This window comes from Marmota monax, unplaced genomic scaffold (genome assembly GCF_021218885.2).
Source record: "Marmota monax isolate L192 unplaced genomic scaffold, Marmota_monax_Labrador192_F-V1.1 WCK01_AAM20220418_F8-fsc00007, whole genome shotgun sequence".
NCBI lineage: Eukaryota > Metazoa > Chordata > Mammalia > Rodentia > Sciuridae > Marmota > Marmota monax.
Window position 1 is genome coordinate 19,075,182 of NW_026692781.1, and position 22,764 is coordinate 19,097,945.

General features: G+C 39.7%; 1 protein-coding gene across 1 annotated transcript; it reads right to left on the reverse strand.

Annotated features, from left to right (window-relative positions):
- Positions 1-21,771: 21,771 nt before the first annotated feature.
- On the reverse strand, positions 21,772-22,500 carry LOC124094592 (eukaryotic translation initiation factor 4E). Its single transcript, XM_046447471.2, has one exon. The coding sequence runs from the start codon at positions 22,497-22,499 to the stop codon at positions 21,846-21,848; it is 654 nt and encodes a 217-aa protein (XP_046303427.1). The 5' UTR covers position 22,500; the 3' UTR covers positions 21,772-21,845.
- Positions 22,501-22,764: the final 264 nt, after the last annotated feature.

The following is a 22,764-nucleotide window of genomic DNA, read 5'->3' on the forward strand; positions in this document are numbered from 1 at the left end:
GAGTAGAGGGTATTATAGGAACATATCACCCTGCCCCGCGATATAATTTTATACAACGGACCACTAAAAATTTGTATTCTGAAAAACTGCAACTTTATACCCACTGAGAATAAAATCTTTCTCCCCTCCTTTTCATGGAGACCCCGACAACCAACCAACACCCTAGTTCCTGCTTTGATGACTTTGACTAATTTAGATATCTCATATAAATGGAATCATGCAGTATTTGTATTTCCAGAAGTGTCTAATTTTACTTGGCATGCTGTCCTTAAGCTTCTTCCATGTTGTATGTAGCACAAGACATCTTCTCTTCTTTTTATGTCTGAATAGTATTCATTGTGCATGTGTATATAGGACATTTGTCACATTCATCTTTATATATATATATATATATATATATATATATATATATATATATATATATATATATATTTGTGGAGTTTAAATGTCTATTATAAACAATACTGCAATGAACAGAAGAGTAAAATTGTATCTTCAAAATCTTGATTTTAAACTCTTGTATTAATACCTGAAATTAATACCTGAGTCCTACATGTAATGGTTAATTTTATGTGTCAACCTTAAACTGAGTAAGGAAAATCCACTGTTAGGAATTAATCTGGAATCTACCAAAATTCTAAGAGCTCAATAAAACTACTGAAATGAAGGGAGAAAAGATAAAAATAAAAAAATATGAGAGGTGAGAAAAAGAGAGAAAAGGAAAAATGAAAACAAACAGAATGAAAAAATAAAATATAAAAAGATAAAAGAAAAAGAGAGATATATGCAAATAGACACAAATGTCAAATTATTCCAACTTCAAATTTCTGCATGTATAAAATAGTCATCATAATTTTTACAGTCCTGTTTGTGAACAGCAGGAGGTAAACTGTTAATAATACTTAATATTCTAAGAATGTTTTGCTATAGAAACATAAGTGTAAACAGACATTGAAACATCTTCAGTATATTACTACCTTTCTATGTCATTGTGCATCCTTACAAAAAAAAAAAAAAAAGAGTTTTTAAACTATACCCTAAAGCTCACCTCATTTGATGACAAAATTAGAGGATAGTAAAAATAGTGTGAAAAATTTTCCCTGTTAGTTTTGGTATACTTTCCTGTCTAATACTCCCATATATATGAAAATCGATAAAAGTAAACATGTTAATGACATATACATTTGTGGAATTGACAAAAATACTATCCATAAAAGAAGTGTTTATTTTATATTAGCTATGTAATTTAAAGTTAAAATGGTAACATGAATTTTCTAGAGTATTTTTGGCCATTGAACACAGAGGGAGGGAGAGAAAACAAGAGACACACACTAATTGTGGTAGAGGAAAACTCTTGATAGCTGCTATTTGGATTGTTCAAAAAATGAAATCTATTTGTAATTTATTATAAAAGTAACCAAACAATATTCTTAAATTATATTTAAAACTCCAAATGCATTTTATGCAACTACTTTTAAGAATAATATTTGATAACAACTCTTTTATGATAATATTATTTCATGATGATGATTTTTCTCAACTGTGACCTATACTCAGCAAGAAATGGCCCTTTATATATGTGATATAAAGATAAAGGAAAACCTAAATGTGAATATAGAACTTAATCGGTATTTGTGTGTTTGCAATTTGGAGCAAAATTTTATTACTTTATTCCAAAGCAAATAATACAGAAATAATTATGAAGTGGCAATATGATGCTGCCATCTCATGGCTAAATATGCATGAGAAAGGAAGGTTGATGAATCCTTTTATAACTTTAATCGTCATATTAAAATGTGCTGAAAAACTCAGTTCTTTTATTTTATACCTATGAGCTACATGTTTCATGTCAAACAAACTACAAATGTTTCTTTTTACAAAAGAAAGATAAAATTAATGTTCAAATCAAAAGAATATGAAATATATGTAGACTTATCTATTCTTTCATTTTCATTTACTGCTTATACATTCATTTTTATAGAAAAGCTGAATCTTAGACATATGAGATGACATTAATAATGTCATCAGGTTCTAATGTTTCAAGAACTATGATCAAAAGTAGCTACAATGATAACTCTTGGTTTTAACAAATAATTTTATCCATTTTTATATTTTTATACTTCAAGATTCAGTTGGACATATTTCAGTCATTGTGGATAGAATAGGGGCAAAGTATCTCCCAGGAACCCAGAAACAGACAAGGTAATTTAAATACTGCCTGAGCCAAAAGGCTGTTAGAACTACCAAACAGTTCAGTGAAGTTGCAGGATATTAAAATCACACTAAAAAGTAAATAATTTTTCCATAATATAAGAAAAAAAAACTATTTAAAAAAGAAATCAATAGTTATAAAAGTATTAAGATAGAATACTCAGGAATACATTTGACGAAGTGAATAAATACATTGAAAACTATAAATGTTGATAAAGAAATTGATGAAGACAGACAAATGGAAAGAAATTCTGTGTTCATGAATCAGAAGGATTAATATTATTAACATTTTATATAAAATGATTTAAAGATTCAATGTAACTTTATCATAATTCCAAGAATTTTTTTATAAAAAGTAGGAAAAAAATCATATGATTCATGTGGAACTACTCAAGATCAAAATAGTTAAAGCAAATCATGAGAAAAAAGAGCAAAGCTGGAGGCATCATGCAATTGATTTAAAAATATACTTCAAAGATAGAGTACATAAAACAATATGGCAGTGGCATAAAATAAATACAGAGTAGTGAAAACAAAATATATGCATTTATAGTCAACTGATGTTTTACAAAGCTGCCAAGTACACAAAATGGGGACGCAAACTATGAAACTAATAGTAGTACCTAAAAAGGAAAAGCATCATGTCTTTGGCCTGGGCAATTATTTTTTGGATATGATATCAAAATCACAGACAACAAAAGCAAAAATAGACAAATGGGATTACATCAAACTAAAAAGTTTTTATACAGCCAAGAGTCAGTAGAATGAACAAATAACCTGCAGAATAGGAGAAAATATTCATCAACTGTACATCTATTAAAGATTTGAAACCAAAATATTTTTAAAGGAAGCTCAAAAAACTTAATAGCAGAAATAGAAACCAGATTTTAAAATGGGTAATAGATCTGAATAGCCAAATCTTAAAAGTAGACATAGAACAGATGCATGAAAAAAAGGTGGTCAAAAATCAGTAACTTTCAGGGAAATTCAAGTCAAAACCACAATGAGAGATCCCCTCACTCTCTACTCTTGTAAGATTGGCTATGATTGAAAAGAATAAAGACAATAAGTCCTAATGAAGGTGGGAAAAGGGGACACTGGCCCACTGCTGTTGGGAGCATAAATTAGTACTTCCAATAAAAAAAAATCAGTGTGGAAGGTCCTCAAAAAATTAAAAATAGACCATAAGATCCAGCAATCCAACTACTGGGTATAAATGCAAAGAAAATGAAATTAGTATGTCAAAATGTCACCTACTCTCCCACATTTATTGCAGCACTATTCCAAATAGCAAAGATATGGAATCAATCTATGTGCCCATCAATGAATGACTAAATAAAATATGTTCTATATACACACAAACATATGTATATATATGTTCTATATAGAAAGAGTCATATTCAGCCATAAAAATAAAATCCTGTAATTTGTGACAACGTGGATGGACCTAGAGGCGATTATGCTAAGTGAAATGTGCCAAGCACAGAAAGACAAATACTATGAGTCACTGTAAAACTTTTAAAAAGTTAATTTCATAGAAGTTAAAAGTAGAATGAAGGTTAGTAGAAGCTCAGAAAGTATGATAATGGGAGTGGGATACATTGGTTGAATGACATAAAATTACAATTAAATAGAAGGAATAACTTCAAGAGGTCTATTGGACAGCACAGTTAATGATTATTTGTTGTATTCTCGAAAACTACTACAAGTATGGATGCTGACTGCTCACACCACAAATATAATTAAGTGAGGTAACTGCTGGATTTAGCCATTCTACAATGTACATGTACTTCAAAATATCATGTTTTATGTAAAATTTATGCCAATTTGAAGACAAACATAAATAAATATCTCTGAAACATAAAATAGAATGGTGGTGTTTTGAGAGTTCCCAACTAAATTCCTAAGAGGAAATGAAGGAGAATTGGACATGAAAGGGTTATTTTTTTGCCTTGCAGGAAGCCTAAAGCATAGTTGACCAACCTGCTAATCTCCCACATTGAAAACTTAATTTATACTGACACCCTTGTGTCCCTTTTCTGCTCCACATCCAGTTTATGCCTAACTTATTACTGTTCTTCTGCCTGGAGCCCAATCTTGTATTTCTTCCTAGTGTCCTAGGGAAAACCTGGCCTGGAGCAGCTCCTAGTCTTTCAGATGGAAGGTACAAATCCAATGCCCCATCAGAACAGGAAAAAAGCTCAGGAATCTTATTTACAGATCCTGGACAAGGAGATCTAATGGATCATGAGTGCAGTTTTCTGAGCCCAGGTCATGTGAGGAAGAAAGGAAGAGTCAAGCAGAGAAAGAAGAGTCTATGACAACTGGTTCTATATATAAAAGAATAGGATGTGGGTCTGTCTTTGTCAGCTTCATGTTATAACAAAGGAAGACCTAAGGTTGTAAACCTTATGTAGAGAGAGGATGTTCACTTAGTTCAGTTTTGGTGGCTTAAAGTACAAATAGCAAAACACAGTTTCAGCAGCCACCCCTTGGCTATGTCACTTCATGAAGCAGATGGCAAATGCAGTTGTATTAGCAGGAGCAAGAAAATGATTACATCTGGAACTAAGAGCAGAGAAAGCAAGGGTGTGGCCAAACTCAGGCTTTTATAACGATTCCTTCTTGAGAATTACCAAGGAGTCCTATAAGAACTACCTTCTAAGGACATTCTCTTAATGAACAGGGGGCCTTCTACCAGACATCACGTCCTAATGTTTCCACCACCTCCCAATAGCAGCCATCCTGAGACCAAATTTTCAAGAAATGAATTTTTAGGAAACTCTCTAAATCCAAAAGGTCACTTCAAGTTTGTAAGCAAATATTTGATGATCTGTTTAAAGAAAGCTTCCAGGAAGTTGGGGGCCCAGCATGCTAGATGGGACAGATGCCTTTAAGTTCATATTTTTGACATTGGCTTGAACCATTTAAGTATGATGTCCAGGGTGACTGAGTCTATATCTAGCATGAGCGAGTTAAAATTTCATTAAAAATTGGCATGATGTTAGTCCATTTTTCCTTACTATGAAGAAATGCCTGAGGCTAGGGTATGAAGACAAAAGTTTCATTTTATCTCATGGTTTAGAGGTCCAAAGACAAGGGGCCACATCTGAATATCATCTGCTTGCTGGCCAAATCCTGAGGTGGTACACGGCTTCATATGGCAAGAGCCTGTGTGTTCATGATTTAAACCATATAGAATTAAATCATGGGAGCTCCAGACTGATGGTCTTATCAAATCCAAACTGTCACCCAAAGACCTCACCTCTATACACCATAGTCAGATTAACTTTCCATCTGTTTAATATTTTACAATGTGGATTAAATTTCAACACATGAAATCTTGGGGGATAGTAAAAAAATAACCAAACCGGAGCAGATACCAAGGCACATAAAATTATAAGACTTCAATATAGGTGGTTACCAGAGGCTGAAACATGGGACAATAAAGGAAATGTTGGTCAAAGGCTACAATACTTCAGTTAGAAAAAATAAATTCAGTATATTTATTGTACATCATGTTAACAATAGTTAATAACAACATGTTGTATACATAAAAATTGCCAAGAGTAGATTTTAAGTGTCCTCTTCATACACAAAAGATAATATGTATATGAGGAAATGCTTGTTTTCATTAGCTTGATTTGACCATCCAATAATGTATCAAAATATTATGTTGTATACCATAAACATAAACAATTTTGTTTGTTAATTTTTTAAAATAGCATAAGAGAAGATACATCAATTATACAAGTCCTTTGAATGGTGACCTAGAAAAGTAAATATATTTACCTGTGTAAATGTGTAAACATATTTACACATATATTATACATTTGCCACCTGAGAAGTGGTAAACCAATAAGGTAGCCAGCATTCATGAGGACAGTACATATCAGTCCAAAAGCATAAATCAGATAACTTGTAATATATGTACAAAAGTCACAGTTGGTACAATTTTTTGTTAATTGCTAGAAAGGTATGAACATTAAACAGCAGAGCCCAACCATATCTCTAAACACTCCTTGGTCTTTGGGCAGACTCTTTCAAATTATAAACATTTAAAAGGTAGAATATATTTTAAGAAATTTTGATAATCAATCAAATTCATTTTCATTATTTAGTTGATAGTGACCTTTCATTTTTCAAGAGCCATAATTGAGCTATACCTTGCATACCATAAAATGGGGATGTAGCTCAAGTGGTAATGCACCCTCCTGGCATGCGCGGGGCACTGGGTTCGATCCTTAGCACCACATACAAATAAAATAAAGATGTTGTGTCCACCGAAAACTAAAAATAAATAAATAAATATTAAAAAATTCTCTCTCAAAAAAGTGTACAATTTAGTGTTTTAATATATTCAGGGTTGGGCACATGTCTTTTCAAGATAATTTTAAAAAATCTTTATCACCAAAGAAACATCATAATGATTAGCAGCCAACTTCCATATTCTCCTTCCCCAACCTCAAGCCCTAGGAAACTCGTGATTCACTTTCTATTTCTTTAGACTTACTTATTCTAGACATTTTATATAAATGGCATCATGCAATATGTGGATTTTTGTGGCTGACTTCTTTTTCCTAGCAATTTGGTGGGTTTCTCCTTAATTACCTTGAATTCTACCTTATTTCTTTTTTTTTCACAAAATTAATGTTTATTCCACCTTTGTGTCATATTCCTGGATCCTTCACCAATGCTACATGAGGAAAAACAAAAGCAAAACAATTGGAAAACTGAAATCAGAATCACTAATGTTATCAAGTAGGGAAACAAATAAATTAAAATCTAGCAGCCATCAGCAAGAGTACAGCAAAGATAATGCTGTCAAATGAAACAAAGAAAATTGCTAGAAAACTGTATGCATCATAACTCTTTCAAACCAGCAAAATAGGACTGACCGCAGCTCATTCAGCCATAGAACAGGTAATTTCAGGCTGCAATTCGCCTGCGGCTTGCAGACAGATTGCTAGGGTTCAGCGCCTGGGGGCTTCTTAAAATCTGATCTTATCGGAGTGAACACGGAGCGCGGGGCGGCCGAGTTCCGGCTCCCGGAACCGTCCCGGAACCGCCCTGGCTCCGGGCTGCGGAGCCTGCGGAGGCTGCTTCTTGGACCCTGCTAATATCAGAGCAAACACGAAACACCAAGAAGCCGAATTCCAGCTCCCGGAACTGAGCCCGCGGGGACTGCTTCTTGGAGCTTACACTTATAGGAGCTTACACCGAGCACAGAGCGGCCGAGTTCCGGCTCCCGGAACCGTCCCGGAACCGCCCTGGCTCAGAGCTGCGGAGCCCGCGGAGGCTGCTTCTTGGACCCTGCTACTATCAGAGCATACACCAAGCACTAAGCGGCCGAATTCCGGCTCCCGGAACTGAGCCCGCGGGGGCTGCTTCTTGGAGCCTACACTTATAGGAGCTTACACCGAGCACGGAGCGGCCGAGTTCCGGCTCCCGGAACTTCCCTGGACCGGGGCTAGGAGCCCGCGGAAACTGTGTCTCGGTCCGGGTCCTGCTGAGGGCAGGTCAGGACTCACCCATTGCTTGGGTTGCCTGGCAAGGGGAACGAAATGCTGCCATTCGCATAGGATACCAACATGGCAGAGATCTGATGTCAGCAGAAAGCGGTGGAGGAGAGATCTTCATCAATACCAGCGGTGACATAAGCAGTTGGTCTCCTGGTAAGGGGGGTGAGGCTCAGTCACCCAAGTCTCCTCAATTTGTCCTCGAGCCAGAGGGAAGGGGCCGGGCCGCCGCCAGCCCCCGGAGCAGGCCCAGCGGCTCGCCAGCGTGGTGACCGCGTGACCCCAATTGGAGAGGGGGCGGAGCGGAGCCGCCACCCACACCCGCCAGGTGGGCAGACCCACGACCCAGTAGTACATGGGCGTGGTAGGAGGGGCAGGGCAGAGCCGCCCTTCGCGCTTGCAAGGTAAACAGACCTGTGACAGCCTGGCGGGTCAGGCCCAGTGGCCTGCCAGTGTGGTACACACGTCACCCCAACTCGAGTAGGGGCAGAGCAGATCCTTATCCCACGCCCGGATCAGGCCCTGCCGGTGTGGTGGTCACGTGACCCCAATTGGAGTGGGGGTGGAGCGGAACCGCCACCCGTGCCCGCAGGGTGAGCAGACCAGTGATCAACCTGCAGATCAGGCCCAGGGGTCCGCAGGCGTGGTAGGAGGGGCAGGGCAGATCCGCCGCCCGCGCCTTCAAGGTAGGCAGACCTACAACAGACCGGCGGATCAGGCCCAGGAGCCTGCCGGCGGGGTACAAACGCCACCCTAATTGGAGTAGTGACAGAGCAGAGTCGCCTCCCTTGCCAGGAACAGACCCAGCATCCTGCAGGCGGGGTAGTCACGACACCCCAATTGGAGTAGGGGCAAAGCAGAGCCTCCACTCGTGCCCGAAAGGTGGGCAGATCTGCGACCGACCAGCAGGACAGGCCCAGTGGCCTGCTGGTACGACAGACACGTCACCCCAATTGGAGTAGGGGCAGAACAGAGCCGCCACCAGCTCCCAGAACAGGCCCAGTGACCTGCCGGCGTGGTAGCCACGACACCCCAATTGGAATAAGGAGAGAGCAGAGCCGCCGCCCGCACCTGCAGGAAAGATACGCAAGCAGTATGAAAAGACAAGGAAAGAAAGGACCACAAGCAATGCAGGTCAACGCAACTTTAGAAGAGGTAACAGCTGCAGCAGATGGAATGTCAGATAAAGAATTCAGGATATACATGCTTCAGATGATCTGGAGTATCAAGGAAGACATTAAACAGCAAAATCAGACAATGAAAGATCACTTCGACAACGAATTACGCAAACAAATCCAGGAAGCAAAGGATCAACTATACAGGGAGATAGAGGTTATAAAAAACAAGCAATCAGAAATCCTAGAAATGCAGGAAGCAATAAACCAACTTAAAAACTCAATGGAGAATACTACCAACAGAGTAGAACACTTAGAAGATAGAACATCAGACAATGAAGACAAAGTATTTCAACTGGAAAAGAACATAGACAGCTCAGCAAGACTGTTAAGAAACCATGAGCAGAACATCCAAGAAATATGGGATAACATTAAGAGACCAAACTTAAGAGTCATTGGGATACAGGAAGGTACAGAGCTCCAAACCAAAGGACTGAGCAGTCTATTCAATGAAATAATACAAGAAAACTTCCCAGACTTGAAGAATGAGACAGAATCCCAAATCCTAGAAGCCTACAGGACGCCGAATGTGCAAAATCATAAGAGATCCACACCTAGACACATTATAATGAAGATGCCCAACATACAGAATAAGGAGAGAATTTTAAAAGCTACAAGAGAAAGGAAGCAGATTACATTTAGGGGCAAGCCAATCAGGATAACAGCTGATCTTTCAACACAGACTCTGAAAGCTAGAAGATCCTGGAATAACATATTTCAAACACTGAAAGATAATGGGTTCCAACCAAGAATTGTGTATCCAGCGAAATTAAGCTTCAGGATGGAGAATGAAATTAAAACCTTCCACGATAAACAAAAGTTTAAAGAATTCGCAGCTAGAAAACCATCTCTTCAAAACATCCTAGCCAAAGTATTACAGGAAGAGGAAATGGAAAATAACAATGAAAACCAACAGTGGGAGGTAGGACAGTAAAGGGGGGGGGGAAACAATCAAAGAGGAAAACAAACAATGTTTAGTAACAGAAATAAACAAATATGGCTGGAAGAACAACACATATCTCAATAATAACCCTAAATGTTAATGGCTTAAACTCACCAATTAAGAGACACAGGCTAGTAGAATGGATCACAAAACAAGACCCAACAATATGCTGCCTACAGGAGACGCATTTGATAGGAAAAGACATACATAGGCTGAAGGTGAAAGGTTGGGAAAAATCATATCACTCATATGGACTTCGGAAACAAGCAGGCGTGTCCATACTCATATCAAATAAAATAGATTTCAAGCCAAAGTTAATCAAAAGAGATAAAGAGGGACACTACATACTGCTTAAGGGAACCATACACCAACAAGACATAACAATCATAAATATTTATGCCCCAAACAATGGTGCAGCTATGTTCGTCAAACAAACTCTTCTCAAGTTCAAGAGTCTAATAGACCACCACACCATAATCATGGGAGACTTCAACACACCTCTCTCGCCACTGGACAGATCTTCCAAACAAAAGTTGAATAAGGAAACTATAGAACTCAATAACACTATTAATAACCTAGACCTAATTGACATATATAGAGTATACCACCCAACATCAAGCAGTTACACTTTTTTCTCAGCAGCACATGGATCCTTCTCAAAAATAGATCATATATTATGTCACAGGGCAACTCTTAGACAATATAAAGGAGTAGAGATATTACCATGCATCTTATCTGATCATAATGGAATGAAACTGAAAATCAACGATAAAAGAAGGAAGGAAAAAGCATACATCAATTGGAGAATGAACAATAGGTTACTGAATGATCAATGGGTTATAGAAGACATCAAGGAGGAAATTAAAAAATTCTTAGAGATAAATGAAAACACAGACACAACATATCGGAATCTATGGGACACATTGAAAGCAGTTCTAAGAGGAAAATTCATTGCTTGGAGTTCATTCCTTAAAAAAAGAAAAAACCAACAAATAAATGATCTCATACTTCATCTCAAAATCCTTGAAAAAGAAGAGCAAAACAACAGCAAAAGAAGTAGAAGGCAAGAAATAATTAAAATCAGAGCTGAAATTAATGAAATCGAAACAAAAGAAACAATTGAAAAAATTGACAAAACTAAAAGTTGGTTCTTTGAAAAAATAAACAAAATCGACAGACCCTTAGCGATGCTAGTGAAGAGAAGAAGAGAGAGAACTCAAATTACTAGCATACGGGATGAAAAAGGCAATATCACAACAGACACTTCAGAAATACAGAAGATAATCAAAAACTATTTTGAATCCTTATACTCCAATAAATTAGAAGATAGTGAAGGCATAGATAAATTTCTTAAGTCATATGATCTGCCCAGATTGAGTCAGGAGGATATAGAAAACCTAAACAGACCAATATCAATTGAGGAGATAGAAGAAACCATCAAAAGACTACCAACTAAGAAAAGCCCAGGTCCCGATGGGTATACAGCAGAATTTTACAAAACCTTTAAAGAAGAACTAATACCAATACTTTTCAAGCTACTTCAGGAAATAGAAAAGGAGGGAGAACTTCCAAATTCATTCTATGAGGCCAACATCACCCTGATACCTAAACCAGACAAAGACACTTCAAAGAAAGAAAACTACAGACCAATATCTCTAATGAACCTGGATGCAAAAATCCTCAATAAAATTCTGGCGAATCGGATACAAAAACATATAAAAAAAATTGTACACCATGATCAAGTAGGATTCATCCCTGGGATGCAAGGCTGGTTCAATATACGGAAATCAATAAATGTTATTCACCACATCAATAGACTTAAAAATAAGAACCATATGATCATCTCGATAGACGCGGAAAAAGCATTTGACAAAGTACAGCATCCCTTTATGTTCAAAACTCTAGAAAAACTAGGGATAACAGGAACATACCTCAATATTGTAAAAGCAATCTATGCTAAGCCTCAGGCTAGCATCATTCTGAATGGAGAAAAACTGAAGGCATTCCCTCTAAAATCTGGAACAAGACAGGGATGCCCTCTCTCTCCACTTCTCTTCAACATAGTTCTCGAAACACTGGCCAGAGCAATTAGACAGACGAAAGAAATTAAAGGCATAAAAATAGGAAAAGAAGAAATTAAATTATCACTATTTGCAGATGATATGATTCTATATCTAGCAGACCCAAAAGGCTCTACAAAGAAACTATTAGAGCTAATAAATGAATTCAGCAAAGTGGCAGGATTTAAAATCAACACGCATAAATCAAAGGCATTCCTGTATATCAGCGACAAATCCTCTGAAATGGAAATGAGGACAACCACTCCATTCAAAATATCTTCAAAAAAAATAAAATACTTGGGAATAAACCTAACAAAAGAGGTGAAAGACTTATACAATGAAAACTACAGAACCCTAAAGAGAGAAATAGAAGAAGATCTTAGAAGATGGGAAAATATACCCTGTTCATGGATAGGCAGAACTAACATCATCAAAATGGCGATATTACCAAAAGTTCTCCATAGGTTTAATGCAATGCCAATCAAAATCCCAATGGCATTTCTTGTAGAAATAGAGAAAGCAATCATGAAATTCATATGGAAAAATAAAAGACCCAGAATAGCAAAAACAATGCTAAGCAAGAAGTGTGAATCAGGCGGTATAGCGATACCAGACTTCAAACTATACTACAGAGCAATAGTAACAAAAACAGCATGGTACTGGTACCAAAACAGGCGTGTGGACCAATGGTACAGAATAGAGGACACAGAAACCAATCCACAAAACTACAACTATCTTATATTTGATAAAGGGGCTAAAAGCATGCAATGGAGGAAGGATAGCATCTTCAACAAATGGTGCTGGGAAAACTGGAAATCCATATGCAACAAAATGAAACTGAATCCCTTTCTCTCGCCATGCACAAAAGTGAATTCAAAATGGATCAAGGAACTTGATATCAAATCAGAGACGCGCCGTCTGATAGAAGAAAAAGTTGGCTACGATCTACAGTCGGTGGGGTCGGGCTCCAAATTCCTCAATAGGACACCCATAGCACAAAAGTTAATAACTAGAATCAACAAATGGGACTTACTCAAACTAAGAAGTTTTTTCTCAGCAAAAGAAACAGTAAGAGAGGTAAATAGGGAGCCTACATCCTGGGAACAAATCTTTACTCCTCACACTTCAGATAGAGCCCTAATATCCAGAGTATACAAAGAACTCAAAAAATTAGACAATAAGAGAACAAACAACCCAATCAACAAATGGGCCAAGGACCTGAACAGACACTTCACAGAGGAGGACATACAGTCAATCAACAAGTACATGAAAAAATGCTCAACATCTCTAGCTGTCAGAGAAATGCAAATCAAAACCACCCTAAGATACCATCTCACTCCAGTAAGATTGGCAGCCATTAGGAAGTCAAACAACAACAAGTGCTGGCGAGGATGTGGGGAAAAGGGTACACTTGTACATTGCTGGTGGGACTGCAGATTGGTGCAGCCAATTTGGAAAGCAGTATGGAGATTTCTTGGAAAGCTGGGAATGGAGCCACCATTTGACCCAGCTATTCCCCTTCTTGGTCTATTCCCTAAAGACCTAAAAAGAGCATGCTACAGGGACACTGCTACATCGATGTTCATAGCAGCACAGTTCACAATAGCAAGACTGTGGAACCAACCTAGATGCCCTTCAATAGACGAATGGATAAAAAAAATGTGGCATTTATACACAATGGAGTATTACTCTGCATTAAAAAATTACAAAATCATAGAATTTACAGGGAAATGGATGGCATTAGAGCAGATTATGCTAAGTGAAGCTAGCCAATCCCTAAAAAACAAATGCCAAATGTCTTCTTTGATATAAGGAAAGTAACTAAGAACAGAGTAGGGACGAAGAACAGGAGAAGAAGATTAACATTTAACAGGGATGAGAGGTGGGAGGGAAAGGGAGAGAGAAGGTAAATTGCACGGTAATGGAAGGAGACCCTCAGGGTTATACAGTGGAGGGGGTAGAGAGAGAGGAGGGGAGGGGAGGGGAGAGGTGGGGAGGGGGGAGGGTGGATGATGGGAAAGGCAGCGGAGCACAACAGACACTAGTATGGCAATTTGTAAATCAATGGATGTGTAACTGATGTGAATCTGCAATCTGTGTATGGGGTGAAGGTGGGAGTTCATAACCCACTAGAATCAAAGTGTGGAATATGATATGTCAAGAAATTTGTAATGTTTTGAACAACCCACAATACAAAATTAAAAAAAAAAAAAAATAAATAAAACCAGCAAAATATGCCCCTGCATACAGTGGAACATAAACTCATTTTTTTTCCTTTGCAAGTTCTTTTGAATATTGTGGATGTGTAAAACTTGTTTGTAGTGGTAATTCTACTAAGCTAATACAGAGTGGGCCAGGAACACATTTATGGATTCTGGGGATGATGTGGACTGTAATTCTTTGATTGGGATAGTGGACACTATAATAAAAATTTTTAAAAAAATGAACACAGAAGTACAAGACAAAGGCGAATGAGACTTCTCTTATATCTGAGTAACATTTTTTTTTTTTTTTTTTTTTTTTTTTTTTTTTTTTTTTTTAATATACTGACATGAATCCATTTACTTTCTTTTTTTTTTTTTTTTTTTTTATTTTATTTTATTTTTTTTAAATTTTTTATTGTGGGTTGTTCAAAACATTACAAATTTCTTGACATATCATATTCCACACTTTGATTCTAGTGGGTTATGAACTCCCACCTTCACCCCATACACAGATTGCAGATTCACATCAGTTACACATCCATTGATTTACAAATTGCCATACTAGTGTCTGTTGTGCTCCGCTGCCTTTCCCATCATCCACCCTCCCCCCTCCCCACCTCTCCCCTCCCCTCCCCTCCTCTCTCTCTACCCCCTCCACTGTATAACCCTGAGGGTCTCCTTCCATTACCGTGCAATTTACCTTCTCTCTCCCTTTCCCTCCCACCTCTCATCCCTGTTAAATGTTAACCTTCTTCTCCTGTTCTTCGTCCCTACTCTGTTCTTAGTTACTTTCCTTATATCAAAGAAGACATTTGGCATTTGTTTTTTAGGGATTGGCTAGCTTCACTTAGCATAATCTGCTCTAATGCCATCCATTTCCCTGTAAATTCTATGATTTTGTCATTTTTTAATGCAGAGTAATACTCCATTGTGTATAAATGCCACATTTTTTTTATCCATTCGTCTATTGAAGGGCATCTAGGTTGGTTCCACAGTCTTGCTATTGTGAACTGTGCTGCTATGAACATCGATGTAGCAGTGTCCCTGTAGCATGCTCTTTTTAGGTCTTTAGGGAATAGACCAAGAAGGGGAATAGCTGGGTCAAATGGTGGCTCCATTCCCAGCTTTCCAAGAACTCTCCATACTGCTTTCCAAATTGGCTGCACCAATCTGCAGTCCCACCAGCAATGTACAAGTGTACCCTTTTCCCCACATCCTCGCCAGCACTTGTTGTTGTTTGACTTCCTAATGGCTGCCAATCTTACTGGAGTGAGATGGTATCTTAGGGTGGTTTTGATTTGCATTTCTCTGACAGCTAGAGATGTTGAGCATTTTTTCATGTACTTGTTGATTGACTGTATGTCCTCCTCTGTGAAGTGTCTGTTCAGGTCCTTGGCCCATTTGTTGATTGGGTTGTTTGTTCTCTTATTGTCTAATTTTTTGAGTTCTTTGTATACTCTGGATATTAGGGCTCTATCTGAAGTGTGAGGAGTAAAGATTTGTTCCCAGGATGTAGGCTCCCTATTTACCTCTCTTATTGTTTCTTTTGCTGAGAAAAAACTTCTTAGTTTGAGTAAGTCCCATTTGTTGATTCTAGTTATTAACTTTTGTGCTATGGGTGTCCTATTGAGGAATTTGGAGCCCGACCCCACTGACTGTAGATCGTAGCCAACTTTTTCTTCTATCAGACGGCGCGTCTCTGATTTGATATCAAGTTCCTTGATCCATTTTGAATTCACTTTTGTGCATGGCGAGAGAAAGGGATTCAGTTTCATTTTGTTGCATATGGATTTCCAGTTTTCCCAGCACCATTTGTTGAAGATGCTATCCTTCCTCCATTGCATGCTTTTAGCCCCTTTATCAAATATAAGATAGTTGTAGTTTTGTGGATTGGTTTCTGTGTCCTCTATTCTGTACCATTGGTCCACACGCCTGTTTTGGTACCAGTACCATGCTGTTTTTGTTACTATTGCTCTGTAGTATAGTTTGAAGTCTGGTATCGCTATACCGCCTGATTCACACTTCTTGCTTAGCATTGTTTTTGCTATTCTGGGTCTTTTATTTTTCCATATGAATTTCATGATTGCTTTCTCTATTTCTACAAGAAATGCCATTGGGATTTTGATTGGCATTGCATTAAACCTATAGAGAACTTTTGGTAATATCGCCATTTTGATGATGTTAGTTCTGCCTATCCATGAACAGGGTATATTTTTCCATCTTCTAAGATCTTCTTCTATTTCTCTCTTTAGGGTTCTGTAGTTTTCATTGTATAAGTCTTTCACCTCTTTTGTTAGGTTGATTCCCAAGTATTTTATTTTTTTTGAAGATATTTTGAATGGAGTGGTTGTCCTCATTTCCATTTCAGAGGATTTGTCGCTGATATACAGGAATGCCTTTGATTTATGCGTGTTGATTTTAAATCCTGCCACTTTGCTGAATTCATTTATTAGCTCTAATAGTTTCTTTGTAGAGCCTTTTGGGTCTGCTAGATATAGAATCATATCATCTGCAAATAGTGATAATTTAATTTCTTCTTTTCCTATTTTTATGCCTTTAATTTCTTTCGTCTGTCTAATTGCTCTGGCCAGTGTTTCGAGAACTATGTTGAAGAGAAGTGGAGAGAGAGGGCATCCCTGTCTTGTTCCAGATTTTAGAGGGAATGCCTTCAGTTTTTCTCCATTCAGAATAATGCTAGCCTGAGGCTTAGCATAGATTGCTTTTACAATATTGAGGTATGTTCCTGTTATCCCTAGTTTTTCTAGAGTTTTGAACATAAAGGGATGCTGTACTTTGTCAAATGCTTTTTCCGCATCTATCGAGATGATCATATGGTTCTTATTTTTAAGTCTATTGATGTGGTGAATAACATTTATTGATTTCCGTATATTGAACCAGCCTTGCATCCCAGGGATGAATCCTACTTGATCATGGTGTACAATTTTTTTTATATGTTTTTGTATCCGATTCGCCAGAATTTTATTGAGGATTTTTGCATCTAGGTTCATTAGAGATATTGGTCTGTAGTTTTCTTTCTTTGAAGTGTCTTTGTCTGGTTTAGGTATCAGGGTGATGTTGGCCTCATAGAATGAATTTGGAAGTTCTCCCTCCTTTTCTATTTCCTGAAGTAGCTTGAAAAGTATTGGTATTAGTTCTTCTTTAAAGGTTTTGTAAAATTCTGCTGTATACCCATCGGGACCTGGGCTTTTCTTAGTTGGTAGTCTTTTGATGGTTTCTTCTATCTCCTCAATTGATATTGGTCTGTTTAGGTTTTCTATATCCTCCTGACTCAATCTGGGCAGATCATATGACTTAAGAAATTTATCTATGCCTTCACTATCTTCTAATTTATTGGAGTATAAGGATTCAAAATAGTTTTTGATTATCTTCTGTATTTCTGAAGTGTCTGTTGTGATATTGCCTTTTTCATCCCGTATGCTAGTAATTTGAGTTCTCTCTCTTCTTCTCTTCACTAGCATCGCTAAGGGTCTGTCGATTTTGTTTATTTTTTCAAAGAACCAACTTTTAGTTTTGTCAATTTTTTCAATTGTTTCTTTTGTTTCGATTTCATTAATTTCAGCTCTGATTTTAATTATTTCTTGCCTTCTACTTCTTTTGCTGTTGTTTTGCTCTTCTTTTTCAAGGATTTTGAGATGAAGTATGAGATCATTTATTTGTTGGTTTTTTCTTTTTTTAAGGAATGAACTCCAAGCAATGAATTTTCCTCTTAGAACTGCTTTCAATGTGTCCCATAGATTCCGATATGTTGTGTCTGTGTTTTCATTTATCTCTAAGAATTTTTTAATTTCCTCCTTGATGTCTTCTATAACCCATTGATCATTCAGTAACCTATTGTTCATTCTCCAATTGATGTATGCTTTTTCCTTCCTTCTTTTATCGTTGATTTTCAGTTTCATTCCATTATGATCAGATAAGATGCATGGTAATATCTCTACTCCTTTATATTGTCTAAGAGTTGCCCTGTGACATAATATATGATCTATTTTTGAGAAGGATCCATGTGCTGCTGAGAAAAAAGTGTAACTGCTTGATGTTGGGTGGTATACTCTATATATGTCAATTAGGTCTAGGTTATTAATAGTGTTATTGAGTTCTATAGTTTCCTTATTCAACTTTTGTTTGGAAGATCTGTCCAGTGGCGAGAGAGGTGTGTTGAAGTCTCCCATGATTATGGTGTGGTGGTCTATTAGACTCTTGAACTTGAGAAGAGTTTGTTTGACGAACATAGCTGCACCATTGTTTGGGGCATAAATATTTATGATTGTTATGTCTTGTTGGTGTATGGTTCCCTTAAGCAGTATGTAGTGTCCCTCTTTATCTCTTTTGATTAACTTTGGCTTGAAATCTATTTTATTTGATATGAGTATGGACACGCCTGCTTGTTTCCGAAGTCCATATGAGTGATATGATTTTTCCCAACCTTTCACCTTCAGCCTATGTATGTCTTTTCCTATCAAATGCGTCTCCTGTAGGCAGCATATTGTTGGGTCTTGTTTTGTGATCCATTCTACTAGCCTGTGTCTCTTAATTGGTGAGTTTAAGCCATTAACATTTAGGGTTATTATTGAGATATGGGTTGTTCTTCCAGCCATATTTGTTTATTTCTGTTACTAAACATTGTTTGTTTTCCTCTTTGATTGTTTCCCCCCCCCCTTTCCTGTCCTACCTCCCACTGTTGGTTTTCATTGTTATTTTCCATTTCCTCTTCCTGTAATACTTTGGCTAGGATGTTTTGAAGAGATGGTTTTCTAGCTGCGAATTCTTTAAACTTTTGTTTATCGTGGAAGGTTTTAATTTCATTCTCCATCCTGAAGCTTAATTTCGCTGGATACACAATTCTTGGTTGGAACCCATTATCTTTCAGTGTTTGAAATATGTTATTCCAGGATCTTCTAGCTTTCAGAGTCTGTGTTGAAAGATCAGCTGTTATCCTGATTGGCTTGCCCCTAAATGTAATCTGCTTCCTTTCTCTTGTAGCTTTTAAAATTCTCTCCTTATTCTGTATGTTGGGCATCTTCATTATAATGTGTCTAGGTGTGGATCTCTTATGATTTTGCACATTCGGCGTCCTGTAGGCTTCTAGGATTTGGGATTCTGTCTCATTCTTCAAGTCTGGGAAGTTTTCTTGTATTATTTCATTGAATAGACTGCTCAGTCCTTTGGTTTGGAGCTCTGTACCTTCCTGTATCCCAATGACTCTTAAGTTTGGTCTCTTAATGTTATCCCATATTTCTTGGATGTTCTGCTCATGGTTTCTTAACAGTCTTGCTGAGCTGTCTATGTTCTTTTCCAGTTGAAATACTTTGTCTTCATTGTCTGATGTTCTATCTTCTAAGTGTTCTACTCTGTTGGTAGTATTCTCCATTGAGTTTTTAAGTTGGTTTATTGCTTCCTGCATTTCTAGGATTTCTGATTGCTTGTTTTTTATAACCTCTATCTCCCTGTATAGTTGATCCTTTGCTTCCTGGATTTGTTTGCGTAATTCGTTGTCGAAGTGATCTTTCATTGTCTGATTTTGCTGTTTAATGTCTTCCTTGATACTCCAGATCATCTGAAGCATGTATATCCTGAATTCTTTATCTGACATTCCATCTGCTGCAGCTGTTACCTCTTCTAAAGTTGCGTTGACCTGCATTGCTTGTGGTCCTTTCTTTCCTTGTCTTTTCATACTGCTTGCGTATCTTTCCTGCAGGTGCGGGCGGCGGCTCTGCTCTCTCCTTATTCCAATTGGGGTGTCGTGGCTACCACGCCGGCAGGTCACTGGGCCTGTTCTGGGAGCTGGTGGCGGCTCTGTTCTGCCCCTACTCCAATTGGGGTGACGTGTCTGTCGTACCAGCAGGCCACTGGGCCTGTCCTGCTGGTCGGTCGCAGATCTGCCCACCTTTCGGGCACGAGTGGAGGCTCTGCTTTGCCCCTACTCCAATTGGGGTGTCGTGACTACCCCGCCTGCAGGATGCTGGGTCTGTTCCTGGCAAGGGAGGCGACTCTGCTCTGTCCCTACTCCAATTAGGGTGGTATTTGTACCCCGCCGGCAGGCTCCTGGGCCTGATCCGCAGGTCTGTTGTAGGTCTGCCTACCTTGAAGGCGCGGGCGGCGGATCTGCCCTGCCCCTCCTACCACGCCTGCGGACCCCTGGGCCTGATCTGCAGGTTGATCACTGGTCTGCTCACCCTGCGGGCACGGGTGGCGGTTCCGCTCCACCCCCACTCCAATTGGGGTCACGTGACCACCACACCGGCAGGGCCTGATCCGGGCGTGGGATAAGGATCTGCTCTGCCCCTACTCGAGTTGGGGTGACGTGTGTACCACACTGGCAGGCCACTGGGCCTGACCCGCCAGGCTGTCACAGGTCTGTTTACCTTGCAAGCGCGAAGGGCGGCTCTGCCCTGCCCCTCCTACCACGCCCATGTACTACTGGGTCGTGGGTCTGCCCACCTGGCGGGTTTGGGTGGCGGCTCCGCTCCGCCCCCTCTCCAATTGGGGTCACGCGGTCACCACGCTGGCGAGCCGCTGGGCCTGCTCCGGGGGCTGGCGGCGGCCCGGCTCCTTCCCTCTGGCTCGAGGACAAATTGAGGAGACTCGGGTGACTGAGCCTCACCCCCCTTACCAGGAGACCAACTGCTTATGTCACCGCTGGTATTGATGAAGATCTCTCCTCCACCGCTTTCTGCTGACATCAGATCTCTGCCATGTTGGTATCCTATGCGAATGGCAGCATTTCGTTCCCCTTGCCAGGCAACCCAAGCAATGGGTGAGTCCTGACCTGCCCTCAGCAGGACCCGGACCGAGACACAGTTTCCGCGGGCTCCCAGCCCCGGTCCAGGGAAGTTCCGGGAGCCGGAACTCGGCCGCTCCGTGCTCGGTGTAAGCTCCTATAAGTGTAGGCTCCAAGAAGCAGCCCCCGCGGGCTCAGTTCCGGGAGCCGGAATTCGGCCGCCTAGTGTTTGGTGTATGCTCTGATAGTAGCAGGGTCCAAGAAGCAGCCTCCGCGGGCTCCGCAGCCCTGAGCCAGGGCGGTTCCGGGACGGTTCCGGGAGCCGGAACTCGGCCGCTCTGTGCTCGGTGTAAGCTCCTACAAGTGTAAGCTCCAAGAAGCAGTCCCCGCGGGCTCAGTTCCGGGAGCCGGAACTCGGCCTCTTGGTGTTTCGTGTTTGCTCTGATATTAGCAGGGTCCAAGAAGCAGCCTCCGCAGGCTCCGCAGCCCGGAGCCAGGGCGGTTCCGGGACGGCTCCGGGAGCCGGGACTCGGCCGCCCCGCGCTCCGTGTTCACTCCGATAAGATCAGATTTTAAGAAGCCCCCAGGCGCTGAACCCTAGCAATCTGTCTGCAAGCCGCAGGCGAATTGCAGCCTGAAATTACCTGTTCTATGGCTGAATGAGCTGCGGTCAGTCAAAAACAGGTGTGGTGACGTCAGTTTACCAACATGGTGGCTGCTGGCCTCCTCTGTGGTCTGACCGGTGTGGAGAACCGAGATGGACCGCTTCCTTCCCCGTCTCGAACCCAGAATTCAGCCCTGAGTGCGGTGCTTGCGCGGCTGGCAGAAACTGCAGCACTGTAACCCTGCGTCTCTATCCCAGCGCGCCTCCTGAGTAACATTTAGATGGAATCAAATTTAAATGCAGTCCACTCTGCTTTTGAAGAGGCTTTGGTTCAGCTCCCAAATCTCGATTGTTTGACGCAGTCTCCTATAAGAATACTCAGAAGGTGTCTTCTTAAACAACAAACCTATTTTTAGTGGTGGAGCCGCTCTTAGTAGCTGTGTCTGCATGGGACTGATAACCAATCACTATCTTTGGAGGAAGTCCTAACCTTTCCTTGTATACTCTCCCTATATGTGTAACAGCCTCTCTGTTTTCACATTCAGTAGTCCATATTGCTATCTTATCACCTTTAGCTCTAACATTAACAACAGCTCCACATACATCATCACTGTAGTCATCAAAAGATTCTCCAATAAGGCACAGCAGTGTCTCTAGCCAAAAACGATCGAGGTCACTTCTTCTCTGCTGTTTGTTCAATGTAATGAGCCATCTTCCGCCCCGTTTGTTTTTCTCATCTTCCCACATAGGCTCAATACCATCCTTAAAAAGTGAGTAGTCACAGCCAGGCATTAAATTACTAGACAACTGGATATGGTTGTATAGAGCCCAAAAGTCTTCAACAGTATCAAACTTAGAGATCAGTCGAAGGTTTGCTTGCCAAGTTTTACTTTTATCATTTTTAAAAAACCAGAGTGCCCATCTGTTCTGTAGAGGATGTTTTATATAGTGTTCTGGGTTAGCAACCTCCTGATTAGATTCTGTTTTCTCCTCTTCTGTAGGCGGGGGATTAGGAGTAGGGGTGGTTTCCGGTTCCACAGTCGCCATCTTAGATTGATCTCTCTACCTTATTTCTTATTGTGAGTTACTATTCTCCTTGTAGGCATACCACATGTCATTTATCCATTCAACTATTGAACACCTGGTTGTTTCAATTTTTTCTATAAATAATGCCGCTATACACATTTGTCTTAAGGTTTCTGTGTGTATGTATGTTTTCACTTACATACATCAACTTGGGTATACATGTAAATATAGTATTGCTGTGTCATATAGTAACTTCATATATGACAATTTGAGGTCTTGCCCAGTT

What these genes read in the sequence shown, in the direction of transcription:
- LOC124094592 (XM_046447471.2), bottom strand. Translation starts at nt 22,499, where the DNA reads ATGGCGACTGTGGAACCGGAAACCACCCCTACTCCTAATCCCCCGCCT.